Raw genomic sequence first — 22,500 nt, forward strand, 5'->3', positions numbered from 1 at the left:
AATAAGTATGAAGTATAAACATACATATATACATATATATATATATATATATATATATATAGTATATATATAGATAGTTTTGTCCTCTTGATTACTGGTAATGAGAATTAAGGGAGGGTGGCTTAATTCACATGAAAATAAAGTATCAGTGCATAAAATGGAACATAAACAATTTTTTTTTTGTTTTTTGGGTGTGACATGTGACCTTGACATGTTCTTGACAGGAGTGTGAGATTCAGCTCTTTAAGGAATCAGAGATACTTACATCCAAACTCACTTCCGAATCTACTTCAGAAGTTTCTGATGAACCCTATGGTTGCATTTAGGAAGCCTCAGGTGAGCTACTGTTTCAAAGTTTGTCAATGTCCTATTGCTGATATTTAAGTTCACAATGCAAAAGTTAGTGTATCGAGTGTAAGATGGAGGAGTGTTAGTCGTACCCGTCGTCCTTGCATCTCAGTGCGGTAGGCGTGTCGGTACAGACAGAGAAGACGGCTCCGGGCGGCATGAACTCGCTGGTCTCGTTCCAGCCGTGAGTGTGACAGATGCGGGCAGCATCATTCTGACACTTTTTGTACAGAATGGGGTCCAGTCTGTAACCACAATGACAGGAAATATCTGAGGAAATGTCAACTCATGTTCAGTTATGACACATATATGAACAGGAACAGTTTTTGAGATCATAATCTGACATAAAATGAACCTAACATGGACCATAGTTTTGACCTTCTCTAGAAAACCAAACACCAAACAAAATAAAATAATAAAAAAAAAAAAAAAAAAAAAAAAAAAAAAAAAAAAGACCTTTAAACTAGAGCTGCACGATTCTGGATAAATTGAGAATTATGATTTTTTTGTTTTTTTTTTGTTTAAAATAAATCTGTTTCTGATTAGACAGACTTTTGGGGTAAAATAACATGTAATTTACTAGAGGTTCAGACAACACTGTTAATTGATGCAGTCCATTTAAAAATATTTAATTTAATTTAAATATATTATTTAAAAAATGGTTTCAGTGAATGATTCAATGACTCACTCATTAAGACTTCACTTGTTTTTGAACAAATCTCCTGAATGAATGATTCAATGACAAACATTTCACTTGTTGCACATTTCAGTCACTTGTCGCCACCTACTGGTGTAATGATGTAATTATTACAATCATTATTTAAAGCATCAAGACACTTTCAAAAGGTGATTTACTCTATTTTTATCGCTACCATAGACATCAGTGTTTATATCTGAACTATAAACCTTTATTCCAGTACTTCTGTGATAATATGAATTATTGTAAGACAGAAATACTGATACTGTGTGGTTGACTGTTTGTGAAGCTGTTTCACATCTTACATGACAACGGCTCTCTCTGGATCAGAACACAGTTCTGAATGTTCCAGTGTGATTTTGTCAAAGGTTTAATAAACAGAGCCGAATCGCTGTCATTCAGGAATGAGATTGCATGAGTGCTTGAATCGAGATCCCTTCTTTTAATGATTAATTGTGTAGCTCTACTTTAAACTAACTGGCATTAATAAATATTTCCACTGTAATATTTAGCCGTGTCTCCATTTTGTGCTCAGTCATGTTACTAATGTTGTCAAAAGTACCGGTACTTCGGTAGCAAAATTTTGAAAATGTGACAATACCCGCATTTCTGTAGTACCGGTAGTACCGAGAATCCGGGTATATTCGGTACCCACTGATAGGACTGTGGCAGTATTTACTTGAATATGACACGAGTGAAGCACAAAGCTTTGTTTACAAAAGAAATAATAGGTTAGCAATTAAATGTGACATTGCAGCCATGGAAACATTTTGGTTCATGCCAAATGAGAGAGGTACGCGAGTCCATAAATTTAAGCTTTGTATTCTGTTTTGCGAATTGCGATCTGGTCACCCGATTAGCAGAGAATTTAACAATATTCCATTAGTTATTCCACTGAACATGGAATCTGTTTCTTTTCCCAAATCTTCACTCACAAAGGGGATTATAAACGTTTCTTTCTTTCATTCGCATTTAGGCCTATTATAGGCTATTCGCATTCTTTACTGTGGTAAAGTAAAAAAAAAACAAACACCGTAGGACAGTAACCTTTTTGCTTGCACGTCAATTTCTATTTAACACAGTTTGTGCTTGTTGTTAGACTTTATAAGGCGCGTCAAGTTGATTTGTATAGCGTGTTTTTGTAAAGGTGATTTTTACTTTGGCTTTTTTCTGGCAGCGCAAAATCAAACCTAGCCTGAATGTCTTGCCCCTGCAGAGGACAAAACTCGCTCTTCAGACCTTTTACAACAAGTGTCAGTTGCTTGTAACATCAGGAGATAACATGAAGATATTATTAAAGAGAAATGGTCTCTTTCCTGCTCGTGTCCCACAGTGGCGTGCACAAGGAGGGGGCCGGGGCGGCTTGAGCCCATGCCCCTTTGATCGCGAAAATGAAAGTGCCCTTTGCGGTCGCATCGCGGTTCCCATTTCTACCGCGGGACCACAATCGGCCCATCGACCCAGGACCAGCATAGGACCAGCACCAGCATAGGACCAGCATAAACCAGCTCAAACCAGCTCAAACCAGCTCAAACCAGCTTCAAAACCTACCTTAACCAGCATATGCTGGTTTTTTCAACAGTACAAAATGGATATTTGAGCATATATATATATATATATATATATATATATATATATATATATATATATATATATATATATATATGTGTGTGTGTGTGTGTGTGTGTATTTCAAAATTTATTTAATTGAGGTAGCCTATATATACACACACACAAACATACACACCTGCTCCAAATCATATTTGATATGTTTTTAAAATAGACTATATAAAAAAACAAAATTTTGCTGTGGTACCGAGAACCGTAAAATTTTCATGGTATTGGTACTGTGACAACATTACATTTTACCACATGATTCTCACATTACAAACAAGTAACATTCCTTAAAACTGTGACACACAGGAAGTTCCATCACTGGATTCTGCCTGAAGCATGGTGAAAAAGACAAATAAGGAAGTACTTGAATTGTGTGAAAGTTACATAAAGTTTTGGTCACTGGATTTTGTCAAAATTATAATTGTGGAATTTTAGCATTAAAAAACAAACAAACAAACAAACATTTTTTTTAGGTTTTGACTCACTTCCAGTCTCTGGAGATGAAGTACTGCAGCTCCAGAAGTCTGTGTTCACAGTCTTCAACCATCTTATCAGTGTACAGATGCTCCATCAGACAGGACAGGATCCTACACACACACACACAAAATACCCATGCTCAGGCTGGACTACACACTTAAATATGAACAAACACTTATAAACAAGATCAATCAACATGCAGGAAAGTTTATGGTAAAACTGGTTTGGTCAGATTTAAAACAAGAGTTATTAATGCAGTGTCATATCTAGTGCCTGAGGCAACGAAGCAGGCCTTGCTACGATACCAAAAATATCCAAAACAACCCAAATATTAATAAAAGCACCTATTTGTTCAGTTAGCATTCATGTTTGTAATGAAGAGGATGAGTACATGATGACTCTTTTGACTTTGGATGAACTAGTTCAGGGAGCTTCACAAGTTTCTCAGCAGAAATCATTTCTCCACACTGTTAACTCAAGCGCACTCACATGGGGTCTCCGTTTCGGATGTGTTTGCAGGCGGTCTGGATGACGGACTCACAGGCCTCGTTCAGAGCGCGGTCGATGCGATAGTCGGCCCCGGGGTCTGTTTCCTGAATCAGCGTCTGGATCTGATGGGACACAGACAGTTGTGAAAGTCATTCATCACAGCCGCTGCATTATTTAACATGAATGAATCTGTCACGACTTCATTCCTGATTTAAATGAATTTGGCCTCATCACAGGAAGTACTGAAACACAGTGAATGCACACAATTATCTTGAGATTTTTCAGCCTGTTTGTGATATTTATCATCATCTTGGTATTTATGCATATTTTTTTTATCAGAATAAGCAATAATCAATATTTTATCTAAACAGCCACACCAAAGTATATTCAAAATGTTTAATGCAAAAAGTAAAAAAAAATTACAATGTAGATAAAAATGTTTTTTACCCTTTTTTCCTTTGCTAAACTAACACAAGGAACTACATTTTTATTAATATGTCCCAATTAAACAACATAATTATTTTGCAATAGCAAAATTTAACTCAATTTTCCATCCATCCATCCATCTATATCCATCCATCCCCATATCCATATCTATCCATCCATCCATCTATATCCATCCATTTCTAAACAACTATCAACTGCAGCACAGTAGGGCCATCTCAAACAGAAACAAGTCTACTAATACAGAGACATTTCCTGTCAGCGTGTTATTTGAGCGGACATTGCTTTTCCGATGAGCATGAGCGGTTTCATGAGTGGATCGTTTGCTTGGGCCGTGAGCGACCATCACACTGCGCAGTGATAATGGCTAGAGAGAGTGAAACCTGAGGGATGGGGCAGCATATATTTTTGGCAAAAAAACAAAAATGCCATTTTCAGCCGATTACTTTTGGAGGCCGAAATTTTGGTGCATGCCTAGTTAAGAGTTTGTGAAGTGGCATAATGGAGAAAATATCACTTGTGTTAACATGCTGAGTGGGCAGTTATCCTGAAAATGCACTAATATCAGGCATGACATACCGTCCTGTCGCTAATAATGAATGTATCAGAGATGTTCAATATATCAACCAGACCAACAAGCGCATGAGTGTATGAAAGTGCACTTAAACTCACAGCTTTCTGGCAGTGGCCTTCCATGATGGCCTTGTCCCGGAACACCCTCATGAGGCAGTGCAGGGTCCGGCCCTTGTGGTGCAGGCCAGAGCAGTGCGTGTCAATCTCCCCTCGGCAATGCAGCACGATCTCTGGACTGAGGGAGTAATCTTCCATCAGCATCCGCCTGTAGTCCAGCATCTCGCCCTGACACTCACCGCTCACGGTTTGACCTGCGAGAGAGAGTAGGAAACCAAAGCTGTAGGGGGGCAGAATCTGTGTCCGTCCACTTCACGTCACATCACTTACCGCGATGTACGGCGGCCTCCAGGCACAGCAGCAGGTACGAGAGCTTGGCCTCTCGCGCTCGTGGCATCGCCGTGTCCATGTTGCAGCGGTATTTACGCAGGTCCGGTTTGCAGGCTTTAGCCAGTGAGTAGCTGACCTTGTAGTCCTGAGCTATTAGCTTCTGACGAGTGGAAAGAGCGTCCTTGCACTGCACATGACACAGATACGCATTAGCAGAAGAACTTAAGTGGAAAAAGCTGTTTTTCATTTTAACTGCTAGAGAAAGTAAAAAAGATGAAATTATGGACAAAAAAGTGGAAATGTATAGAGAAAGGACACAAGTCAGACTTAAACTCATATTTCCCACATGAGCACCACAGTTCAACACTCAACTCGTGCAACCAGTTTAAAATGAAACAATGCACATATTATTAGGGGTGCAACGGTTCAAATTGCTCACGGTTTGGTTTGTATCACGGTTTTAGGCTCACGGTTTCGGTACGGTTTGGTATGTGCCATGTTCAGGGGGAAAAAGGACTACTGTCAAATTAAAATAAAGAAAATAAGAACAAATAATCAAACTACAAGCAACATCACAAATAAATACAATAGAGCAAAGATTCAAATAAAATAAGCAGTGCTTTTCAGGTATCTAACAGTAGTTTTCAGGTACAGAAAATGAATAAAATAATCACATAAAATAACACTGCATGTTATCTTCACTGTATAAAATAAATAAAGATTAATCATTATTTACTTACAAAAGCTATTCAGACAAGAGCAGTGAGTGATTTCTTTGTCATTTGTTGTTTAATTAACATTAAAAACACAGGCAGCAGGAATAGGCTTCTTTCCCTTTAAGACATAACGCACAATTTTTTCGACTGTTAAACATTCACTTAAGACATAACCGACTATGTTTGTTAGGATACTTGCCAAGATGGGCATGTTGACATAATGTTTGTGTGAATTTGTCCGTTCAAACGGACAAATATTTGCGTGCTGTCTGAGATAAAGGGCGTGCGCGCTTCGGATGAGCGCACACACAAATTTTCTCATAGCGCACGTGAGTTCTCTTTCGCGTCTTGCTCTTGAATGTTTAAATTAGCAAGGCTTAAATGAGTTTAGTTTAAACACAGATAGCAACATGCGCTGTTCAGGTCTCACCTGCGCTCATGCGCCATCAACACCCGGGTGATGACGCCGTAAATGACTGCTCATATTCGAACATACGGCACTCGCAGTGAACCAAGTTTACAGAGAGTGACAATTTTGTCCACGCTTTCATCATCGCTGTTGTAACGTTTTGGGAAGCCAGAATGCGTATTCATTGACTGAAACATATCCGAACTCTGTCTGTTTTACACGTTGCTATCATCAGCAAACCTTATAGATGTGTCGTCATTCCAAATGAACCGCAGTGCAAGAGCGTGCTGAACCGTAAGTGGAGAATGGTACGGTTCGATTTTTTTTTTTTTTTTTTTTTTTACAGAGAACCGTTGCACCCCTAGTTATTATAGTTCATTAAAACCTTATAAAACACTTCTGTAACTTGAAATAATGTTAAAGGCACAGTATGTAAGTTTTGCCGCTAGAGGTCGCTTATTCAAAACAATAACACAAATGTAGCTTGATGATGGAGCGTGGAATCATGGGAGTCGTCATGTTCACCTCCACTTCCACTTTATGGGGTTAAATTTGGCGACAGAACCCGATAATGAACAATTGTAGATTATGTATGTGCAAAACAAACAACTTGCTAGACACTACCAGTCCAGAGACTGTCGGCTTTGACACTACAACTTCAGCAGTTTTTAAGGAAGCGCTGGTTTCTACCGACAGCTGATGGTGGGGGGGGATGAGACAACATTGACAGGCGACGCAATGACATGGGCCGTATCATATTTCTCTGAATTTAAACATTGTTGGAACCATTTTGGATAACATAAGTACACAAGTGTTAGTGTTTTTTTGGATAGTTTAATGCAAAAATCTTACATATTGCACCTTTAACTGAAAATTAAAAAAAAACAAAAAAACAACAACATTTCTTTCAGCTAGTTGCCAAAGCAACATTTCTCATTTTAATTTAATTTAACTTGATGTACTAATACTAAAATAAAAAATAAAACCTACATAGACATTAAAAAAAACTATTAAAAAATGATAAAAAACACAAAATTACTAAAACTAAAAAGAAAATACATATAAATTATATAAAAAATAAACAATACATATAAATAAACTAATTCAAAATATTAATTAAAACTGTAATAATATCTTAATGATATTAAAATAACACTGCCCAGTAGGACTGTCACAATATCAGATTTTCCCTACATGATTATCACAGCCAAAATAATTCATGATAATAATAATCACCACAATATTTATCAAACTTATGAAATATATTAAGATGAAATTTCATCATGTACTGTGTTGGAGTGTCAAGCAGATAATGCTGCTGAATTATTAACAATTTTACTGTATATGTAGTATTAACACAATATCAATATTTCATTTTTTATAAATCACGGTTATCGTCAATGCTGGTTTAGTGCAACAGCCCTAATGACTAGCAACTTTAATATTTTAAGAGTCAGTGTTATTTCAGTATTATATACTATTGTAGTATTTATATGTTTGAATTAGCTTTTATATTTTTGTATAGCTATATATAATTATAGCTTTATAATTGTATTTTATTATTTTAGCTTTATTTCAAACACTGAAAACAATTTTAATAGTTTTAGTTAACATGTCAGACCAGGGTTGTCTCAAGGGTAAAACTATTGAACCTGTGGCTAAAAGGCATTTATAAAGAAGGAAGAGGAAGAGGAAGACTGGGCTGAGGGTGTTGTTTGGGTCAGGGCCACGAGTCTCAACTCGTAAACGAAAAAAGCAAACATACTTTGTCTGACATGCTCTCCTCATACTTGTGGTTGAACAGACATTTGTAGACCTTTCCCTCTCCGGCTGGAGTCTAAAAATGAACAAAGCAAACTATTAGCATGCAGAAATCCACATAGCTTGAGTGAGCATGGCAGGATTGTGGCTTACGTTTTCACAGAAGCGCTCGCGGTCTTCCCGGCAGGAGAAGAAGAGGTGGCGGTCCAGGTGGAAGTCGTCAGAAGAGAGTTCGGCCACGCGCATGATGGCCTTCTTACAGTCCTCTTTGATGGTGTAGTGACCCGGCTGCTCCTCGGCTTCACTCACCAGGCCTTTCTCCAGACACGAGATCACCTCTCCTTGAGAGTGGATATCCTGAGGGGTGGAGGACGAGCATGTGCACTCAGAACTGAGAACCACAGGACACGTGCAGTCTAACAGGTTTCCCTGCATCTCTAGAACTGCAGCTATGAATCTCAAAACAGATGCTGATTAAACACTGCCTTCCAATCAGTTAACCGCCCCATTAACAATCATACATTTGTCCTAAAAAAAAAAACAGCTGATCACGTCACATTGACATGTTCCATTGTCATTTACTCACCCTTGTGTCGTTCCAAACCCATAAGACTTTCGCTTATCTTTGAAACACACACTTGACGCACGAAAACAAACCTTATTGGTTGTCACGCATCAAGCAAGCACGTTTGAGTTTCCGTTTACTATATCTGATGTTCTGTTTATGTTAGCCTAAATTAAATCTGCTCATCATATAAAGCGACCGTGTCTCCATGTCTATTCATACAGATTATTGTTATGACGTCTTTATGAACTGTTTTAAAGCGTCAGAGTTTTGGGTGAATGGACTGTCAATGGATGGACAGAAATCTCTCAGGTTTCATTAAAAATATCTCCTTTGTGTTTCGAAGATGAACGAAAGTCTTTGGGAAGACAAAGTTGTGTAAATTATGACAATTTTAATTTTTGGGTGAACTAAAGTGGAGTTGAAATTTGAGGCAGCTGGTCAAATGAGACAAATAACCAATTTTTATACAAATAACCAAATCTTTTGTTTCAAATCAGTGGTTTGGATCGCGTAAACAAAGTTTACTAAAATCACTTTGGCGCTCCGAACCACTGATTCGAAACAAAAGATTTGTAAAGCTTCAAAGCAGTGTTTTGAAATCACCCATCACTAGATATAGTTGAAGTGTCGTCATTTTGTTTTTTTGGCGCACAAAAAGTATTCTCGCCGCTTTATAATATTACGTTTGAACCACTGTAGTCACATGAACTGTTTTAAATACGTTTTTAGTGCCTTTCTGGATGTTGAGAGGTTCAGTGACATTGCTGGCAATAGAGGCCTCACTGAGCCATCGGATTTCATCAAAAATATTTTAATTTAAAAGTCTTACGGGTGTGGAACGACATGAGGGTGAGTAATAAATTTTCTCATAATTAATTTTCATTTTTGGATGAACTAACCCTTTAATTAGAATATTTGCCCCTCATTGAGACGTTAAGCAACTTCTCCAGTGGCCGATTGCGTAAAGCACCTCACACTTAAGGCGTGACTTGATATAATCTCTTAAACAGTTCTCTAAAGGGAAACCGTTAAGTGTTTCACAACAGCGACCCAGGTTTTGCTGTTATAAAATTCTAATGTTGCCATGGACACGTTGTTTGTTAATGTTTTGAAATCGCCCATCACTAGATATTGTTGAAAAGTCATTATTTTGTTTTTTTGGCGCACAAGAAGTATTTTCGTTGCTTTATAATATTAAAGTTGAACCACTGTAGTCACATGAACTGTTTTAAATATATCTTTAGTATGTTTCTGGGCATTGAAAGTGTTAATTTTCTTGCTGGCTATGCAGTGAGCCATCGGATTTTATCAAAAATATCTTCTTCTTATGTCTTATCGTCTTATGGGTGCGGAACGACATGAGGGTGAGTAATTAATGACAGAAATTTCATTTTTGGGTGAACTAACCCTTTTTAGGTGCTTTATGCAACCAGGCACAGACATCCTTCTACCCCAGAAAACAAATGAAAGCATACAAAACTATGGAGGCATACTATTTTTTGTTAGTGGTTGCATATGCAAGTAGTATGAACTTTTGACAAAGTGGTCACTGCACACACAAGCATTATCCGACTCGGCTCCTCTCGACCTCTTTTCCTGCATTTTTCAGTTAATTTCTTGCATTTTTCCCCCTGATTAACAACAACTTTTGGTACATGATAAAAGCTCCTTTTGGTTTCTCGGTTTGATTGAATAGAGCAACCATAAACGACAAAAAACACAGGCATTTCATAGTGCTTCCCTATGTACAAAATCACTTCCTGCCCTCCATCTGCATTTCGTGTTATCATGTGCAAACAACCTATTGTACTGCTCAGATGAAGTCAAAGCATTGTGTAGCATAACATCTAGACCAGGGGTGTCCAGACTCGGTCCTGGAGGGCCACTGTCCTGCAGAGTTTGGCTCCAACCAGCTCCAAAACACCTGCCTAGTGTTTCTAGTATGCCTAGTTAGACCTTGATTAGCTGGTTCAGGTGTGTTTAATTAGGGTTGGAGCTAAACTCTGCAGGACAGTGGCCCTCCAGGACCAAGTTTGGACACTCCTGATCTAGACAGACTCTGAGCAGTGAAACATATGCAACTAAGATTATTCAATAAACTCTTTAGCTCTTTTATTATCATCATTTCGTCTCATGCTTCTGCCGTTCTCTGGCTTTCTCAGTCAAACTCTCAGGCTGATAGAAGACTTGTATCTTCTGGCAAGGATTCGGCGTCCAGGGCTGAATCTGATATTTCTGACATGGAGACCAATCCGAACTAACATTCTGGCATGATCTAACTAACATAACCGATAAATGACCTATGCTAAAATTCTATTATAAATAAACACTAAAAACTAAAACCCATCGTTTTAAATGCTACAAGAGAACTTAAGCATCACAACATTATAATGTACCGTACAACAAATGGATATTCATTTTGAGATTCACTAAAGATTATCTACATTTAACAGCGTAATTAAATTTATTAAATTTTAGTTCAATTTAAATTGAATGTTAAAAGTGTTAATTTGTGGCGGAACTGTTTTATGAAACAACTTCAAAGAACAGTTGCACAGATGTATAAAATTTTAATCTGTAAAAAGAATGTGTTTGTAATCTCAGAATGCAATCTTACAGTAAGTGTTTAAGTTCTGTATTTGACACTTAATGTAACAAACTTGCAGAGATGCTATCAATACTGCTGCTGTTTTGTTATCAGAGATTCAAAGAGGAAGTACTGGTTTAAAAAAAAAGGGTTACACCCTTACTATTAAAGCTTTGTTCATTCTGCAGATTTAAGTTACCCACAATGCATCTTGGTTTACCTTCTCTCCTGTGTTGACGCTTCCACAGTGCAGTTTGTTGATGTCCTCCTTGCACTTGTCCGTGAAGCCGCAGATCAGCCGGTAATCGCTGAACACTATACTGGCCATCTTGGTGATGTACTGGTTACACTGGTACTCTGAGATATTGGTGCGGTGATCAACTAAACACGACACCAGGTAACCCTTCCCACGTTCCTCAGCGGCACACTCCTTAATCTTGTGGGGAAAAATGATTAAACAAAATGACTTTGTGGTAGAGTTTGTGATAACAGTTAGTTTTCCTTTGCCACTTGCTTGTATAACTCACCCCATTGATGGACGTCTTGCACACCTCAATGGCCACAGACTCAAACTTTGGATCAGTTGTCAGATTCAGCTTGTAGTTCCACAGCAGCTAAAAGAAAGGGGACATGTTTTATTTGCCACACATCTTAATCTTACAGTACTGAATGAATTTGAATCTTTTTTTACCATGAGCAATAACAGCACTATTAATTTTATTACTTTTAATTATATTATTAAAAGATTAGTTCACTTTAAAACGTATTCAACTTACGAAGAAAGCATAACTGACGAAGTAGGAAGTAGCGCAAGCGCTTTGAACTGCAAGAGTTTTACACTTTTTTCGTAAGTAGAATATGGAAGGCAGTCTGGCGGAAGCTAGATATTTTACTTTATAACTTGTTAAAGATATTTTTCATACACAAACGCATCACTTCACTTCAGAAAGCCTTTATTAACCCCCCCCAGAGCCATGTGGAGTACATGTTTATGATGGATGGATGTGGATGGATGCACTTTCTTCAGCTCATACTCATTGGTTCCGTTCACTGCCATTATAAAGCTCGAATGCGTCAGGATATTTATTAATATTTCTCCGATTGTGTTCATCAGAAAGAAGAAAGTCATATACACGTTTCATTTTAAATTGAACTAATCCTTTAATAATTTAAAATAATAAACTTTATTAATGAGTCATTAGACTAACTTAAAAAAAAGTTTGTTCTGTTAAAACAAAACCACACAAAAAAAAAAAAAAAAAAAAAAAAGTCAAACCAAACAAAAACAAATTCAAAACAAAACAAAACAAATTATTTTATATGGTTCTATGTTTGTTTGTCAGATCAATGTCCAGGAAGAAAAGTGTGTAAAGACTTACATGATTGCAGTCTGTACCGATCTCTGTGTCCTAAAGAGAGATTAAGAAAAGAGTATAAATTACAAGTGTTCACACAGACAAAAGTAATGTTCAAGAGTACATGATTTTCAAGATCATCAAGCCCTGAATAATTAGGCTGGTTTCTGGTTCACCTGACCCCAATTATTTAGGGGCATTTTAAACATTTTTCTTGCATTCACAAACAGGTAGGAGGAGCACAGCTATATAACCAAATGCAGTCTTGAAGTGTGTTTTTAAAACTGCTTTTAACTTCACACTGTCTTAACACTTGTAGATCGTACAAAGTAGGAGAGTTTAACCTGTTAGCGTTCCACTGTACCGCCCGCGGTACACATACCTTTCAAAAGAGACCAAAACCATGCATATACTCCAAATGATTCAAGAACAGCATGCAATTTACTTTGGGTATGCCTTTTTTTTTTTTTTTTTTTTTTTTTTTTTTTTTTAGGCATTTCAGGCAAATTTTACAGGAATGCTAAGGTGTTAAAGCACTGGTGCTTCAAAGGGATTAAATTTAAAGACCCAAGAACAGAAAGTTTTACCATGTAAACTAAGCTAAAGCTACACTTAGCAATATCAAAGTTAAAAGAAGAAGAAGAAGAAAAAAAAAAAAAAAAAAACAGTAGTGGCAGTTGTTGGACAACTCGTCTAATGTTATGGCAAGGTCATGACTGTTGGCAGTGTTGTATTTACTTTAAGGCTTACAAAGTGTATTTGCATTGATTTGTGACTCTGGGGAGAGGAGAGGTGCAAATTAAAACTAGATGCAAACAGATAAGAACTCAGGCCTCGCTCTCTTCCTGTTGCACATCCTGTGTGGACTGCTAATATTTGACATATGATCATCTGACAATCATTAGTCAAAGGCAAAGTGTAGAACCGTATAAAACTGCTGATAAAAGTTAAATATTTGATTACAAAAATTTCATTTTAACAACTTAATTACACATTAGGTTCTTTTTAACTTTAGATTTAGAAAGATTAAACAGAAGATAGTAAAATAAAATCAACATACATCCACATAGTACTAATGAAACTTTTGCTTTTTTAGCCTTGGTACCAAAACCCACATTTCAAACCGGTGGATGTACATTATATGGGCCATAGCATCATTATTTTACTCAAATGTTTATGTAAATACTGTGAGTCTCAATGAACAAAAGCACACTGTTGAAGACCAACATACCAAAATATGACCAACACGCTGGTCATTTGCATCTCAAACATACAACTTTCATTTTTGTACCATTATGACTCTCTTCCCTGTGCCATTCACAGAAGGAAACAAAAGGTTAAGCTTAACAGCAATGTTTGGCATGAACAAGATGAACAAGAACAGTATTTTGCAACATGACAGCTGACTAAGAATTTAAGTTTGACTAATGTGTGAGGGATTATGACAGAGTCACTGCAATCGCTGAAGAACGATAGAAAAATATGAAAAAATGAAAGCTATTTGACAAATCTTAAAGAACATGTCAAGAATTAAAGAGAAGTTCAACATCTGCAGAAACAGAGAAAGTATGTCATCAACGGCAGCTTAAAAGGCATTTTAATTACTTTTTATTCCTCCGCTAATAAAATCGCTCTTTGTGATGCGAAATGTCAGCAGCACTGAGAGCCAAGAAGTGATCAACATAACAGTAGGGTCTCCCTAACCATGATGACTTGATACTGATCTTTATTTGAACAGCTGAGAACAAGCCCAGACAGAGAGCGTCCTCGACATAGCACAGGACAGCTGTTAACGTCCCGCTGCAAATATCAAGCACGTAATTCTTGATTCCCATGGGGTGAAGGCCTTGATAAGTGTCACAATGTTACTAAAAACAGCATCTAAATCCAATCAAAGACAGAGAAACCTGCTTTGACCCCAGTCTGTGCTGAGAGCATCTTCTTAGCCTTTGATTGTTGCAACGGGGTTTACCAATGCTAAAAGGATTTAAAGAAACTCAAATACAGAGCTTCTCTGTGCAATTATGCTGCATCTGTCATATCTAATTCAAGTGAAAACAATAAAACAATGTTTATAACCCTGTATGATCACAACAAGATATCAGGAAACAACGCATACTGCTTACAGACCAGAAAAATCACTGTTAGAGGACACAATCTTGACCGTTGTCCCCTCAACATCATATGAATGGCCTGGCGACAAGATCTTTCCTCCAGCTGTGTCAGGCTTTTATTTTAGAAAACAGCATTTTTAAAAAGCCACCAGGGCCTTTTGCCTCTGGCAGATTATAAATAATGGAGGTAAACAAACGGTCTCCATTCAGTCTTTATTTTATTTATAAGAAACAATGAGGAACATTGTACGGCTAAATAATTGGCCTTACTGACAGTGTATTTTCTATAAGAGAAAGTCTAGAGATTCAGTTATAGAGAAATACATGGTAAACTCCCTGATATCTTTATGACATGCAATCATTCGGCAATAAAATGTAATAAACAGAGAAATAACATGAGCTAGATCAAGGTAGTGACCCAAAATAACCTATAACAACAATGAACAGCCGAGAAATAACCTCTAATGTGATGAACAGCTGAGAAATAACTTGTACTATGATTAACAGCTGAGGAATAACTGGTAATGTGATGAACAGCTGAGAAATAAGCTGCAATGTGATGAACAGCTGAAAAAAATGTGATGAACAGCCAAAGAACGAACCTGCAATGTGATGAACAGCCAAAGAAATGTGATGAACAGCCAAATAAATAACCTGCAATGTGATGAACAGCTGAGAAATAACCTGTAATGTGATGAACAGCCAAAGAAATAACCTGCAATGTGATGAACATACAATAACCTGCAATGTGATAAACAGCTGAAAAATAACCTGTCCTGCAATGTGATGAACAGCCAGAGAAATAACCTGCAATGTGATGAACATACAATAACCTGCAATGTGATAAACAGCTGAAAAATAACCTGTCCTGCAATGTGATGAACAGCCAGAGAAATAATCTGCAATGTGATGAACATACAATAACCTGCAATGTGATAAACAGCTGAAAAATAACCTGTCCTGCAATGTGATGAACAGCCAAAGAAATAACCTGCAATGTGATGAACAGCCAAAGAAATAACCTGCAATGTGATGAACAGCCAGAGAAATAACCTGCAATGTGATGAACAGCCAGAGAAATAACCTGCAATGTGATGAACAGCCAGAGAAATAACCTGTAATGTGATGAACAGCCAGAGAAATAACCTGCAATGTGATGAACAGCCAGAGAAATAACCTGTCATGCAATGTGATGAACAGCCAAATAACCTGCAATGTGATGAACAGCTGAGAAATAATCTGTAATGTGATGAACAGCTGAGAAATAACCTGCAATATGATGAACAGCCATAAGGGGCTTTTGCACCGAAGGAACCTTTTTTATAGTACCTATAAATGGGCGGAAATACCCGTTTTTTGGTGTGTTTGCACCGCAGGAACTGGGAACGATTTTAGTTCTAGGAAACGCTGTTTTGGGGGGACTAAATTAGCTCCTATTTCAGAGTAGGGTCTAACCCAGCACAACAGGAACTACCAGTGACATAAGAGTACGCCGAACGCATGCGAAACACTGAAACCCTCCATTTTTAAAAAGCTGTGCAAACTCAGTTTATAACCTATATATTTACCCCACGAACATGAAAAACAGTGATAGATGGACCAACGTCAAAGTCCGGGAACTTCTCAACCATTACGCCAAGGAGTTAAATACCACGTGACTTTGAGGGGATCAAGCGAAACATGATTATGTATTTCTGCTCAGCTAGCGACATTGTGCATTAGCTACATGGCAAATGCTATAATATGTTTTCATATACCGTTTACTTTTTGTTTAACAGTTCTCTCCAATAACGAATAAGATAGGATTGTTAAACAGATCGTAAACTAACAAAGAGCGCTATCAAAATAAAAGTCCCACACAATACCCAGAGTGGCAGGACGTAAGTGGCGGCCTAAGTCACTTAAGTTCCAACTGACGGCGCTAATGCAAACCAGGAAAATGGTCTTAGGGGAACATTTAGTTCTTAGAGGACTGCCCTGGTGGCTAGCTCCTATAACGACCCGGTGCAAAAGCTCCTATAGAAAATGACCCACCAACAACAGGCACTGGCTGCACAATCCAATACGAAACCAGAACCAACACCAAACCCACAATCAACACAAGTAAGAGGACACCCAGTTCTGCCAGTTAAGAACCAATCAACAAATGTTCTTAGGAGTGAAAGTGTTGTTTGTGTAATCAGTAACTAAGAACTAATTACATGACTCACATTACACAGACGGATCTCTCAGACCCTGATCTGACCAAACACTGCCAATGAACAGGACACTTCAGAAGCATTATTATAAAAGGATCTTATTGCTCCCACGTTTGTGATCATGCAATGATTGCAACGGTTTTATTGATTCAAAAGTCAGTGCTGTTTCACCAATGTCTAATCTTTGACACACAAATGGCAGTATTCACAAATCTATTTGTTAAATGAACTCTCTACAAATGAAGTCCCTAAAACAGTGCACAACCAGTCAGTCAAGTCTAACAACAAAGGCACCAGGTCTCTGCAGCAGAAAGGCAGTATTTCTCATATAATGTGAATATCCGCAAATACTGTGCAGAAAAAGTTAAGGTGTTTCAACCTACAGACTCTGCTAACAGGTATATGACAATGCATTTTTCTCGGAAGAGAGAGAGTGTGCATGATGTAACATAAGAGGCTCAGACTAGAATCTAATCAAATAATAAGCGACTGGCAAAATATCGGTCATTTTGTGATTATCGGTATCTGCGATAACAGTGGCCATCGAAAGTCGCCATGAAACATACAAGTCGACGGATTGTTTCTGCTGTATTGTGACGTAAATGCGAGTGTAACGCATTATACAAAAAGAAGAAAAAAGTAGGGCGGGGACTTGGTTCAATGCATCAGTTCGGTTGTTGATTGGATGTTGAGATGTGGGCGTGGCTGTCATGGAAGGGTGGCGTTTAAGGGCATTAAATGATTGGAGAAATCCAGCATATGTCACCAGAGATAAGATCTTCCGGTGAAAACGACAGACAAGTTATTAAATATTACACTGTCTTTTTTTAATTATGCGTATACAAGGATCGAACATTTGAAATACATCGATTTTCATTCACAAAATAAATTAGGTAAATTTTCATTTCATGCCAACTTCAACAGAAGTCATTCCACTAATATAATTTGCTAGCATTAGATATTTGACCACCCTGTTTTAGATATTGGTAGTCGTCATAAAAACATCTCAGCACGCGCGTGACGTCATAGCTGACTAAACACCGCATACTTGGCGTATCGGTGAGTACAAGGCAGCTTATTACGGGTTGAGGCACAGCTATAAACAGGAAACACATCTTCCCCCTCTATTAATCATGATAACCAGTTTTTAAAACCTTGAACACCCCAAAAACCTGCACGGATGTGACATTCAGGGGCCTTTTCCTGCCAAAACGTGTCTAGTTTCTAAATATATTACTAAATATCTTCTCACGTCAACAGCTATATAATTTGTATGATCTTCAACTTCTGAATGTCGCAAAAACGCACAAAGACTCTGCAGGTCCAGATGTGTGTTATTATAACGCACTATGTAGACTGATGATCAGTCGATTCTGCACTATAACGCAGACGTTGCATATAAAAACAGTGTTTTCTTACGTCTTTTCGGTCCTGCAAGCACTCCAGGACGGCCAGGTTGTTGTTCCAGGAGTGTTTGGGGCAGATCCGGCTCACGTCCTCCCGACAGGCCGCCTCCTCTGCGAGCTTCCAGCCGCCGCTGCGACGAACCGACGAGGCCCCCTCCAACGCCATTGCTTTCCCGTCTCCCACTGGATTTTTACCTCTTTCGCTATTATCTGGGGCATTTTCACTATCTCCGTGAACTGATTTGGCTCCACGAGCAGAACAAATCGAGCAGGAGATGAATATCAACAGCAGCAGCAGCCGCTGCACACGTCTACACGCCGCCATCTTCGCTGAGCGAAATTACGAAACCTACTACGGCGAAGAAGGTGTTCATGAATATTAATTAGCACACGCTGACGTCGCTTCGTAGGCTTCCTGATAGTCCCAGTCTGGTTTATTAATATTCATAAGCTAAATCCGGCACACTGTAGTAGGATTCGTCAGTTCTCTGTGGAAGTAGTGCGGAATTACGGTATTCGAACAGCACACCGATCGGGTCTAACATTAGCCACGTAGACTAAATACACTTGGATCATTAGATGAAAGGAAGATAAGAGAGGGAATTAGCATTAAACAGGGAGTTCAGAAATGGGCAGGATTCAGAGGCCCGGACTTTTCTTTAATTGGTCAGATACGATGGGTCTGAGTATTTTAATATTTAAACTTTATACCGTGTATTCTCAATCAAACAACTATAAGTTTATTGCTGGTATTATTCAGCTGTAAATCATGATCCGGAACGTTGTTGCTGTTATTTACATGTTGATGTCACCTGGTAACTGTTGTTTATCTCAGCGTTGGTTTAGGATGGACCAATCACAATCGTTTGTGATTACTGGAAAATATTTATTTTAAATAATTGTATCGAGATTTCTTGTGTTGAATTTACATTTTATGTCAGACAATATTTCTGGAAATAACATTTAAATGACTTTATAATTTATAGAGCAAATGTATCTTCCAATAAAAAAATAAAAAACGAATGTGGTAGAATGCGCCCCCTGGAGGCAGACACATTTATTTCCTACAGGAAACTTTAGTTTTATTCATTCATATCTACATTTTGAAGGTTTGTTTGTGTATCATTCGCCTGGTTTATATGACATTTTATTCCTGAAAACATTGTGAAAACGTTTTTGTTTTTCTGTCTGTTGACTATTTTCTAATTTATCTAGGGATAAAAGAGAAATCCAAAAGCCCCTCTATAAACACCTTCAACTCTTAATAGCATGTTAATAAAATGAAGTGAGAATTTTGAACCTGGCTTTATCCAATGTTCATTTCTGTTTTGGAAATATATGCAAATAAGTGCATATTTAATTAGATAACACCTCATTTGCATTTTTAAACTGGGGAAAAGATGGTGATACTTAAATTTTTAACTGTCTTGCTTTAACTGATATTCAATTTACTATAGTAAAAAACTTTAAATTTTTAATTACCAAAAAGTTAACCACTGAAAATGCACTGTTTTTCCTAATGATTTTAATGTTCCAGTCCCTTAAGGTGTTTAATTAAGTTCTCACACACTGTCAAAGTATGTAGGCATTTATTATTTTAATAAAGTAATAAAACAACACTTACATATATACAATGAAAATAGTGAACAATGATCACTCAACTAAAACATTAAGAAAGCACTGATTTACACTTTTAAACAAAACATTTTTATAAAGTACACAACACAAAAAACAGGCTTTCGGTATAAAACATGCACACAGTGAATGGACAGTCTCAGACCAGCAGCAGCCACGCATTTGGTTTCCGCAAGATGATTATTCAGATGTTTGTTTGAATGTTTCCCTCAGTCTCACTCCCACTTATAGACCTTCAGCATCTTCTCAGTCAGAGAGGCCAGATAGCTGCCCTGGTTGGCCTGGAAAGGACAGATGTCCAGCACAGGGAGATCTGCGGGCATTTTCTGCAGCAGGGCACCAGTGCCGGCATCCCAGACCTGCAGAAATCAGTCAATGTTAGTCAAAGTCCATTAAAGTCACCATCAACCATCACTGACACAAACATTAACTTCCTTATGTACTGTTGTTTCCGCCACGAAATAATAATAAAAAAAAAGGTAATTGCGACTTTTTATAACTGAGTTTCTCACAATTCTGACTTTTTTCTTGCAATTACGAGTTTCTCACAATTCGGACTTTTTTCCTCACAGTTACGACTCTCACAATTCCAACTTTTTTCTCGCAATTACGACTATCTCACAATTCTGACTTTTTTCTCGCAATTACAACTCACAATTCTGACTTTTTCCTCACAATTGCGACTCTCACAATTTTGACTTTTTTTCCCCTCGCAATTACGACTATCTCACAATTCTGACTTTTTTCCTCACAATTACGAGTTTCTCACAATTCTGACTTTTTTCCCCCTCGCAATTAGGACTATCTCACAATTCTGACTTTTTTCCTCACAATTACGAGTTTCTCACAATTCGGACATTTTCCTCACAATTACGACTATATCTCACAATTCTGACTTTTTTCCCCTCGCAATTACGACTCTCACATTTCTGACTTTTTCCCTCACAATTACGACTCTCACAATTTTGACTTTTTTCCCCTCACAATTACAACTATCTCACAATTCTGACTTTTTTCCTCGCAATTACGACTCACAATTCTGACTTTTTTCCTCGCAATAACAACTATATCTCACAATTCTGACTTTTTTCCTCGCAATTACGAGTTTCTCACAATTTTGACTTTTTTCCCCTCGCAATTACGAGTTTCTCACAATTCTGACTTTTTTTCCCCTCGCAATTACGAGTTTCTCACAATTCTGACTTTTTTTCCCCTCGCAATTACGAGTTTCTCACAATTCTGACTTTTTTTCCCCTCGCAATTACGAGTTTCTCACAATTCTGACTTTTTTTCCCCTCGCAATTACGAGTTTCTCACAATTCTGACTTTTTTTCCCCTCGCAATTACGAGTTTCTCACAATTCTGACTTTTTTTCCCCTCGCAATTACGAGTTTCTCACAATTCTGACTTTTTTTCCCCCTCGCAATTACGACTATATCTCACAATTCTGACTTTTTTCCTCGCAATTACGAGTTTATATCTCACAAAGGGAACCATACGTATGTGATGTGTAACCAAATGAAACAGGATATTCAATGAGAAAAAGGAGCGCAGAGCTGCAGTGACAGGATGAAGAATGGTTCCTCACCATGGTGGAGTTGCTGGCCTCGTCTCCAGCACACACTAGCGTGGCTCCCTCTCCAGCTGGACTCTTGAAGACTCTGTTCTTGGTGAGTAACTTGCAGGAGGATCCAGCGGTGAAGGTCTGGACAGGCGAGCAGGAGCAGACGGGCGTCTGGTTGCTGTCTGTCTGAGGTGTCCGGCTCAGCTCCATTAAAACACAGCGCAGAGACGGGTTTGTACGACCTGGATGGCACAAAACCACATGATGCCAACGCTTTTAAAGATGCAACAAATCAAAAACATTAAATAAAATAATTAAACTGAATCCAGATAACCTTAAAATAGGAATGTATATTATAAACTACATGCTATAAATATAAGCAAATAATATCAGGGTTATTTTTAAAATATATAAAATTTGACATAACTGTATGAATCTATACAAGCAGCCATCATAATACTGATCAGCCCTGATTAAGAAGCACGGTACTTGAGCATTAGAGCAGAGTTCTTTCTGTACCTGGTCTGTATGTGACGAGGCAGTGTCTGCTCTCAGGCTCCACCTGTATGTCAGTGCAGTTGCCGGACTCTAGAGGCAGAATGTGAGGTGTGTACGTGGTTCCCTCTATGTGCTCCCAGAAGCATCCGCCCTCCAGCGTGCCGGCGATGAGGCCGCCACAGGGGAACGTGCTGGACGCGGCGCGCGGGATGTAGGAAAGAGACACCACCGGACAGCTACAATGACCAAGGGACACAATATCATCAACATATTTCCTCCACTGTTTGTACAGGACACAATCCAACAATACTAACATCATGCAGCAGTTTCACCTAGAAAAGACGATATACTAAAAGCTGACCTGGAGCGCAGTGGCGCCAGCTCCTGAACGTGAGTGCTGGTGTCCCGTGTGTCGTACACCAGCACAGAGCCGTTGCTGAGACCGGCGTAAATGTAGTTGTTGTTGTCGTGGCACCAGCAGCAGCTCCACACAGGTCTGCCCGTGTTGTAGGCCTGCACCACCGTGTTAGTCATCAAACTGTGAAGAAAACATACATGAAGCGATTTGTTGTAGCTTACATATTTTGCAACAGAATGTAGTGAACAACAGACGTGATGGCACCAGAGCTTCACAATAGACATTCTTTTGTCCCACTTT

General features: G+C 38.2%; 4 protein-coding genes across 5 annotated transcripts in view; 1 reads left to right on the forward strand and 3 right to left on the reverse strand.

The window, feature by feature from the left end:
- LOC127506793 (transmembrane emp24 domain-containing protein 6-like) overlaps window positions 1–22,500 on the forward strand; it is a 292,092-nt gene that overhangs the window by 212,335 nt on the left and 57,257 nt on the right. The gene's annotated exons all lie outside the window — the stretch shown is intronic.
- LOC127506776 (uncharacterized) overlaps window positions 1–22,500 on the reverse strand; it is a 348,308-nt gene that overhangs the window by 202,944 nt on the left and 122,864 nt on the right. The gene's annotated exons all lie outside the window — the stretch shown is intronic.
- On the reverse strand, window positions 3,143–18,529 carry glg1b (golgi glycoprotein 1b). The gene is made up of 10 exons (XM_051883589.1): window positions 18,159–18,529; window positions 12,452–12,481; window positions 11,600–11,686; window positions 11,293–11,508; window positions 8,071–8,274; window positions 7,922–7,993; window positions 5,032–5,218; window positions 4,744–4,955; window positions 3,628–3,749; window positions 3,143–3,248 (listed from the first exon to the last, which is right to left on the reverse strand). Exons 1-10 carry the CDS (start codon window positions 18,468–18,470, stop codon window positions 3,143–3,145), a joined length of 1,548 nt encoding a protein of 515 aa, XP_051739549.1. The 5' UTR covers window positions 18,471–18,529.
- The window catches only part of LOC127506756 (E3 ubiquitin-protein ligase RFWD3-like), a 14,021-nt gene continuing 11,238 nt past the window's right edge, over window positions 19,718–22,500 (reverse strand). The window contains exons 10-13 of the mRNA XM_051883572.1: window positions 22,204–22,380; window positions 21,864–22,078; window positions 21,369–21,586; window positions 19,718–20,139 (exon numbers count right to left, since the gene is read on the reverse strand). Coding sequence (XP_051739532.1) covers window positions 19,996–20,139; window positions 21,369–21,586; window positions 21,864–22,078; window positions 22,204–22,380 — 754 coding nt within the window. The 3' untranslated portion in view covers window positions 19,718–19,995. The remainder of the gene's footprint in view (window positions 20,140–21,368; window positions 21,587–21,863; window positions 22,079–22,203; window positions 22,381–22,500) is intronic.

This window comes from Ctenopharyngodon idella, chromosome 24, assembly GCF_019924925.1.
Source record: "Ctenopharyngodon idella isolate HZGC_01 chromosome 24, HZGC01, whole genome shotgun sequence".
Taxonomy (NCBI): Eukaryota; Metazoa; Chordata; class Actinopteri; order Cypriniformes; family Xenocyprididae; genus Ctenopharyngodon; species Ctenopharyngodon idella.

What these genes read in the sequence shown, in the direction of transcription:
- glg1b (XM_051883589.1), bottom strand. Translation starts at nt 18,470, where the DNA reads ATGGCGGCGTGTAGACGTGTGCAGCGGCTGCTGCTGCTGTTGATATTC. An exon ending in GCTTGCAGGACCGAAAAGAC is followed by an intron (nt 12,482 to 18,158) that starts GTAAGAAAACAC and finishes ATCTCTCTTTAG; the next exon opens with GACACAGAGATCGGTACAGA. An exon ending in GCAAGACGTCCATCAATGGG is followed by an intron (nt 11,509 to 11,599) that starts GTGAGTTATACA and finishes TTTCCCCACAAG; the next exon opens with ATTAAGGAGTGTGCCGCTGA.